The sequence below is a fragment of the Crocuta crocuta genome, unplaced genomic scaffold, assembly GCF_008692635.1.
Source record: "Crocuta crocuta isolate KB4526 unplaced genomic scaffold, BGI_CrCroc_1.0 scaffold1, whole genome shotgun sequence".
Taxonomy (NCBI): Eukaryota; Metazoa; Chordata; class Mammalia; order Carnivora; family Hyaenidae; genus Crocuta; species Crocuta crocuta.
This window is the reverse complement of record NW_027527930.1, coordinates 1464392-1473020: the sequence shown is the minus strand read 5'-3', so window position 1 is coordinate 1473020 and position 8629 is coordinate 1464392. Positions and strand designations below refer to the sequence as shown.

At 37.4% G+C, this 8629-nt stretch overlaps 1 protein-coding gene across 6 annotated transcripts in view; it reads right to left on the bottom strand.

The window, feature by feature from the left end:
• STAP1 (signal transducing adaptor family member 1) overlaps positions 1 to 8629 on the bottom strand; it is a 65406-nt gene that overhangs the window by 24873 nt on the left and 31904 nt on the right. For all 6 annotated transcript variants that reach the window (XM_077750046.1, XM_077750022.1, XM_077750028.1 and 3 more), the window contains one exon: positions 8056 to 8184. In XM_077750046.1, the coding sequence (XP_077606172.1) occupies positions 8056 to 8184 (129 nt within the window). The remainder of the gene's footprint in view (positions 1 to 8055; positions 8185 to 8629) is intronic.

Genomic DNA, 8629 nt, shown 5'->3' with positions numbered 1-8629 from the left:
ATACCCAAGGGCTACAGGAAACCTGATATATAGAAAAATTGAGTGGGTGAATGAATAACTGAAAAAAAAAAGAATCAACTGAAAATCATTCAAGCTGAAATCATTTCTTAATGCTAGTAATTTGCAAAGCAGGCAACATTACAGGATCTTATGTAGGCACATACAAATCAACCATATATTCTCTATAATAAAAAGGAAGTAGACAAAATTGCTGAAAGCAAATGACATTCTACTCTACCTTATCATTCTCCGCTCTGAAATCCCTGAATGACTGTTCTTCCTACTAGCTCCATATGCCACTCTTGACATCCACTAACTTCAGGGCTGACTTAGAGGCAGGGAAAATGCTCAGTGTTAGGCACTATGTGAATGTAGGAGACAATGTAAGTACAGCAGAGGAATCATAATGTCTTCTCTTCGGTGGTCACATACCACTCTAAATTATTCCCATCCCAAACACATGGTATTTTACTGGCTAGAATTGCTTAAGAAGAAGAAGCAGAGAGGAGCGCCTGGGTGGCTCAGTCGGTAAGTGTCCAACTTCAGCTCGGGTCGTGATCTCGTGGTCCATGCGGTTCAAGCCCCGCATCGGCCTCTGTGCTGACAGCTCAAAGCCTGGAGCCTGCTTCAGATTCTGTGTCTCTCTCTCTCCCTGCCCCTCCCCTGCTCGTGCTCTGTCTCTCTCTGTCTCTCAAAAACAAATAAACGTTAAAAAAATTTTTTTAAAATAGAACAATAAGCACAGAATAGAAATCCACCTTCATCTTCCAGCATTAGGCACACAATAAATATTTATGAAACTGAATTTTTAAAATATTACAAGCTCATCTTAAAGTGCTATTTGCTAGAATTAATTTGTACTGAGAGAAGTTAGTAGGTTTGCCTTGAATTCCCTTGATTCATATGACAACAGTGTCACAACCAAGACTTTTTCTAATGTTGAAAACTAAAAGCATTTATTACACTGCCATTTGCTTGAAAGAGAAACCTATTCAACATCATACAGGAGCAGTCTAAATCTGTCTATCAGTTTACGTTTGTCAGCAGGGCCTCCCTCCTCCTTTCTTCTTCTTTTAAAAAATTTTTTGTTTATTTATTTTGAGAGAGAGCATAAGCAGGGTAGGGGCAGAGACAGGGTGAGAGAGAGAATCCCAAGTAGGCTCCATGCTGTCAGCACAGAGCCTCATGTGGGGCTTGAACTCACAAACCATGAAATCACGACCCGAGTGGAAATCAAGAGTCAGATACCCAACTGACTGAGCCACCCAGGCGCCCCTCCCCGCTTTTTCCTAATCACCCCACTCTCCATCTCCAGGTCATATGTCTCTAGGATTGAAGTACATTTCTTTTCAGGAGACTCCTCATCTACTGCTATATCCAAATATTCTCTCAATTGAATATCACATTGGAAAACAGCTAATACTTTTATTCCAGTAGCTTATTCTAGAGCTTTACTTTTAAACCATGTATAAAACCTAAAAAATCCTCTCCCCTCTGAAAAAAATTTTAAAATAAAAGGTGTTCCTGGGGCCCCTGGGTGGCTCAGTTGGTTGAGCATCTGACTTCGGCTCAGGTCATGATCTCATGGTTTGTGGGTTTGAGCCCCACATCAGGCTCTGTGCTGACAACTCAGAGCCTGAAGCCTGCTTCAGATTCTGTGTCTCCCTCTCTCTTTGCCCCTCCCCAACTCATGCTCTGTCTCTCTCTGTTTCAAAAATAAATAAAAATGTTAAAAAAATTTTTTTAAGTGTTCTTTATTACTGAACTTTCAGGAATCAGTAACAGACTGGTGAAGGAAACATTTTTGGACAAGGTCTTACAAGTGCCTTCTTTCAGGGTGGTTGACTCTAGCTTTATGTTTGTCCCTACATGAAGAGGCCTTTATAATCGTATTATTACTTTTGAAAAGTCTCACCCATTCCAGTTAGAATTCCTATATTCCTAAAAATAAGTGATTTTTATTCCTTGGAAGACTGATAGAAAGCTTGAAGGGCATGATCTTTATATAACCAGAAAGTTTTAGGTTCACATTCTGATTCTATCGTGTAAGTGCTCAGCCTTCATTTCTTCATCTATAAAATGGAGACAGGAATGCTATTCCTCACAGGGCTCTTGTGAGTTAGTGTCTGAGAAGTCCTTAGTACAATGTCGGGCACATTTAGATACATAGTAAATCATGACTATTTTTGCTACTTTTTAAATTTATCATTTTACCTTAGTTGTTTCTGCAAGTTTCAACGGCTTCATTTGTAAAACATGGGAAAAAAAACTAACTCAGTGTTTACTGTGCCTGAAAGAAATGTTTGTCAAGCACCCAACACGGTACCCACAGACTGTACAGTGTAAGTGGTGACAACAATTACTGTTGTTAATAATGGCTATTATATCATCATCATCATCATCATTCATGACAAAGCTTTGGCAGGAAAGGCAGCAAAGATCAACAGGGTCTCTTGGAACTTTTGACTAAAAGGACTAAGTTCTGAAGCAGAAAGGTAGAAAAAAAGTTCCACTGAAGTCACTTAGGGTTTGAATCTCCTTTTAGACTTTTGTTTTTCTTTCATGTTTTATTTTGTTTCTCAAAAAAAAAATCAAGAGAGAGGAAAAAACAAGATTGACAAAATGTGCTATATTGAGGTTTCCTGATGATGACCTCAAAAAAGAAGGAACCTGTCTTTTAACAAGTTTGTGGCCTTAAATGTGGTATAAGTATTTGTTTTTAGCTTCTGACCCCAGTTTTTGCAGAAGAACTAATTTGGGGTCAATATTTTCTGTTTCCTTGGCTAATGGCTCCCCAAAGTGTATATACTACTAGCTTGCCGTTTAGTCATAACAATGTTAAGAAAACAAAGCCAAGCCACTAAGTTTGTTGTAAGAACAGCTCTGTCTTATGAATTCACACACCACTGGGCTGGGTAAAGGTGGATGGTATTTTGTATCAAGAGAGGAGTCGACTACCTGATACTTTGACACTGAATGACCTTTACTTCTGAGAACTACAATCTTCCCTCCCACAACTGGTTTGTTACCAGATGGAGATAATTTTACTTTCAAGTACTGCTTTGTAAACTAGCCTGTCCTTTTCAGCTAGTATTTGCCAGACGTCCTTACTTAAACTTGCATATACCTGCACATTTCTCCTATGACCTATAAAACCATGAATTGGTATTCATGTGCTTTCTAATCATTTAAATTTTTGCATTAAGCTTTACATTAAATCTTTACATTAAGCTCTGCAGTCTCATAAGCTAACTAACATTCTACTGCTCTGTACAAGTGCTATCCTCTGTTAAACAGAAGATAGCAATCAGGCACTCTAAAGGTCCTATTTTAAGGCATTAGACAATGCACAGAACAATCCCTAACATCATAGATATATCTGCTTCATATGAAAAATTGATGCAACAACAGTTCAAATTTTTCTTATCCATTTCCAACCATAAACTATTCCCCTGAGCCTAAGTGAACATATAGTGATTCTAGTGTTAGAATGCTCTACTTTGACCATTCCCCCCTCACTCTGCTTTAAAAATATGAACTTTTGGGGGGAGGATGAAATGTTACATTTTTAGGACCATCAGCTGTACAAAGGCATGAATTTCTACATGAATTCAAACTGGAAGTAAGTTTACTAAAATTAGAATTATGGAAGTTTGATATGAACACCTTTGCCAGGCACTTAGAAGTTTAAATATAGCTTAAATAGAAACAAATATAAGTAAAAAAAACCTGGCATTAGATTCATATCCTAAGAATAGAAACTCTTTGCATTTGATCACAAACCACACCTACAGCAGAAAACACTGTTATTTCTTGGGAGGCCTGGGTGGCTCAGTGAGTTGAGTGTCCAAGTCTTGATTTCAGCTAGGTCACGATCTCACAGTTTGTGGAGTTGAGCCCTGTGTTGGGCTCTCTGCCCTGACCTCAAAGCCTGGTTGGGATTCTCCCTCTTCTCTCTCTCTCTCTCTCCCCCTCCCCTGCTTGTGCTCTCTCTGTCTCTCTTAAAATAAGTAAATAAAATTTAGAGGTGACTGGGTAGCCTGAATCTTGATTTCAGCTCAGGTCATGATCCGATTGTTCGTGGGTTCAAGCCCTGTGTCAGGCTCTGCACTGATAGCTCAGAGCCTGTTTGGGATTCTCTCTCCCTTTCTTTCTACCCCTCCTCCACTCATTCTCTCTCTCTAAACAAACAAACGAACAAATATATAAAAAGTTTTAAAAAGCTTTACAAAAGCAGACACATAGACTAATGGAGTAGAATAGAGAACCCAGAATTGGACCCACAAGTGTATGGACAACTGATCTTCGACAAAGCAGTAAAGAGCATCCAACGGAAAAAAGACAGTCTCTTTAACAAAAGGTGCTGGGAGACCTGGACGGCAACATCCAGGAGAATTAATCTGGACCACTTTCTTACACCATACACAAAAATAAACTCAAAATGGATGAAAGACTAAATGTGAGACAGGAAGCCATCAAAATCCTAGAAGAAAAAAACAGGCAACAACTTCTTAAACCTTGGCCACAGCAACTTCTTACTTGAATGTCTCCAGAGGTAAGGGAAATGAAAGCAAAATGAACTATTGAACCTCATCAAGATAAAAACCTTCTGCACAGCAAAGGAAACAATCAACAAAACTAAAAGGCAACCGATGGAATGGGAATAGATATTTGCAAATGACATATTGAATAAAGGGTTAGTATTCCAAAAAGTTCTATAAAGAACTTATCAAAAACTCAACATCCAAAAAACAAATAATCCAATGAAGAAATGGGCAGAAGACATAAATAGACACTTTTCCAAAGAAGACCTCCAAATGGCTAACAGACACATGAAAAGATGCTCAACATCGCTCATCATCAGGGAAATACAAATCAGAACTACACTGAGATACCACCTCATCCTGGTCAGAGTGGCTAAATTTAACAGCTCAGGAAACAACAGATGTGGGTGAGGATGTGGAGAAAGGGGAACCCTCTTGCATTGTTGGTGGAAATGCAAACTGGTTCAGCCACTCTGGAAAACAGTATGGAGGTTCCTCAAAAAAATTAAAGATTGAATTACCCTACCACCCAGCAATAGCACTACTAGGAATTTATCCAAAGGATACAGGAGTGCTGATTCATAGGGGCACATGTACCCCAATGTTTAAAACAGCACTGTCAACAATAGCCAGATTATGTAAAGAGCCCAAATGTCTATTGATGGATGAATGGATAAAGAAGATGTTGTACATACATACATACATACATACAATGGATTACTACTCGGCAATGAAAAAGAATGAAATCTTGCCATTTGCAACAGTGTGGATGGAACTGGAGGGTGTTATGCTAAATGAAATAAGCTAGTCATAGAAAGACAGATATCATGTTTTCAGTCATATGGGGAAGTTGAGAAACTTAACAGAAGACTGTGAGGGAAGGTAAAGAAAAAAATATATGTAGTTACAAACAGAGAGGGAGGCAAACCATATGAGACTTTTAAATACAGAGAATAAACTGAGGGTGGAAGGGAGTTTGTGGGGGGAAGCAGGGAGAGCCAGGAAAATGTGTGAGGGGCATTGAAGAGGGCACTAGCTGAGATGAGCACTGGGTGTTTTATGTAAGCGATGAATCATGGGAATCTACTCCTGAAGCCAAGAGCACACTGTATATACTGCATTTTAGCTAATTTGACAGATTAAAAAATAGACAGATAAAACAAAAAAATTAAAAACCTTTAAAAAATAAACTTTAAAAGAAAAAAAAAGAAAGCACTGTTGTTTCTGATAGCTCACTTGTACGGAAAATGCAGTGCAAAAGTTGGGCTAGTCTAGACCACCTGAAAGAGATCAGGCTGCTATTGTGCAGGAAACATACAGTCTTTAGAGTCATCAGGTCTCCAGACATTGTTCATTTCATACAGAATAATAACGCAGGGTTCACATGCTGGTGGAGCAAACATCCAATCCAACTAAGAATAATATGAAGGAAGAAAAGCTAATTTCTTACCTAATTTAGCTTTCAAGCAGTTAGATTAAATTTCTTTTTTAAAAAATCTGAGAAATTGATTTTAATTCAGTTTTATATGCTCTTAATTTTTAAAGTGAAAGTAAACAGTTAAAGGCATTCTGTATTCAACTGCCTGAACCCTGAAAAAGGACAAGCTCCTTGACTAGGACTTACTCAACAGAAACATTCACTTTTCTCCCAGGGGTGTTTCTAAGTTTCCCTATATTTAATGGCAGTCACAATTTTTATTTCTTCTGGATTTGTTTCAAAAAAGCCAACTGAATTATAAATCAAATAAATTAAAATGGAGTAATCTATGATATTTGACCATATTAGTTGAAAATGCATCAACCCCAAATGTCAGGCTTTATACTAAAAAATAATGAAAGCACAAGAGCGTTAAGTTGACATAGATATTCATTGTGGAAGATGACACACACACAGAGTCTCTTCACACACAGACCCAGAATCTGATCTGCCATCTAACATTCTTGCCATCTATTCAGTGCACACGGCTGGTGTATGAAGACAAGTCTCTGTTTATATGGAGTAATTGGCAAGTGATGAAGTTTATTGGGCCATAACACACTGTAATTATTTTCTTTTTACTGCCTTTATTCACTGTCAGTGTCTTCATATTTAATACATTTAGAATTATTAATATTTAGAGTGGGCTGGTGGATGTTACAGCTAAAACAATGAATGGAATATTATTCACAGAAAGAACAGTAAATTCAAGAATCAAAGTTCTGTTTATATTTTTATATGAAAGATAATGACTTATTGAGCATTTTCATTTAGGATAAAAGCCTGTATTTAATTACACTGTCATTTGTTAAAGTGTTAACTAACCTAGAGTACTTATTGAAATGTGAGATTTCACCGACCCTGAGAGCTGGAGTGGACCTTACAAGATCCAACCACATTAGCTACATGGAAAAATCAACTTCTGCATGTGTTATGGACTTCATGAAAGGTAAACCATTTTTGCCAGAAGGAAATTATTCACCTCACCAAAAGATTCCTAAGTGGGGCTTTTTATAGATGTCAGATTATGTCACTTCTTCATTCATCACAGTCCAGCGGCCTCTCACATCATTCAGAGAATATAGGTTTAGAGTGATCAGTCCCTACCCTCACTTTGGGAATCTCATCTACCTCCGTTTCCTTGTTGGCAGAAGCCTCTTTTTGTTTTTGAACAAACCCAGCCTTCTGCCTCTGGGCATATGTACTTGCTACCTGGAATGTTCTTGTCCCAGATCTGGGCAAGGTTTGTTCCCTTACTCTCTTCAGGTCCCTGCTTAATTAAATGTTAGTTAATAAAGTAGGCCTTCTCTAGTCACTCTGTATTAAAACAACAATAGCAATCAGAAAATGTTTCTCTATATATCATCTCTGACGGTTCCCCTCTCCCTCATCTTTTATTTTACTTCTACAGACCTTATTACCATATATATGACATTTTAGTTATTGATTTAGAGTCCATGTTTCCTTACAAGAATGTAAACTCCTTAAACCAGGGAAGATGTTTTGTTCACTACTCCTTCCTCAGTACCTAACATATTACTTGGCCACCTAGTAGTTGTTCAATAAATATTTGTTGAAATGAATGAACAACAGAACTATACTCAAGATCAAAGTAATTTGTCCAGGGGCGTCTGGGTGGCTCAGTCAGTTAAGCATCCGGCTTCAGCTCAGGTCATGATCTCACAGTTCATGGGTTCAAGCTCCATGTCAGGCTCTGTGCTGACAGCTAGCTCAGAGCCCGGAACCTGCTTCAGATTCTATGTCTCCCTCTCTCTCTGACCCTCCCCTGCTCACGCTGTGTTTCTCTCTCAGAAATAAATAAAACATTAAAAAAAAAAAACAACAAAGTAATTTATCCATTCTTCTTCTTCCCTACAGTAAATAGTAGCCTTGGCTCAGTCTTTAGTATTCTTTCTATAATATTCTCTCCCTATTCTTATGTTTATATTTTTAGCCCCAGCAAAACACACAGGAGCTGCTGTTCTTGCATGACTTTGCTTTGAACATTTCCATACTTTTTAAAATTAAACATACTCTATCTCCTGCCGGATAGTGATGGAATAGTTTTTGCTGTCACTACCGGGCCTCAGGATCATATTTCCCAAAGAAGGGTTCTTCTCAAGCATCTCAGTTGCTTCTTTCCGGGACACCGTATAAAAACATCTACAAAGGTAAGATAAAAAACAGGATTTTTGTTTTTAACTGATGAAGATCATTACTTGAAAAAGATGCTACCAAAATAACTGTAAGAGCTGAAGTTATTACTTTTTCTTAACTTATTCTTAGCTTTATTACTACAATTATAATGATATAATTATAATTACTGTTATTACAAACCTGGGCCACTATTAATTACACTTATGCTTAATTAAGGCCTTTCTTCCCTTATCCTTCCAAGCCTCTTTTTTTAACCAAAGAGGATCTGAAAAGTTATCTACTGGTTAGTATGTAATCCCTGTTACCATTTGAAAATATAAGAAAGTATTAATATTAGATATAATATAAGTATAACATATTATACTTATATTAATATTAGATATAAGTATCAGATATTATACTTATATTAATATTAGATATAAGTATCAGATATTATACTTATATTAATATT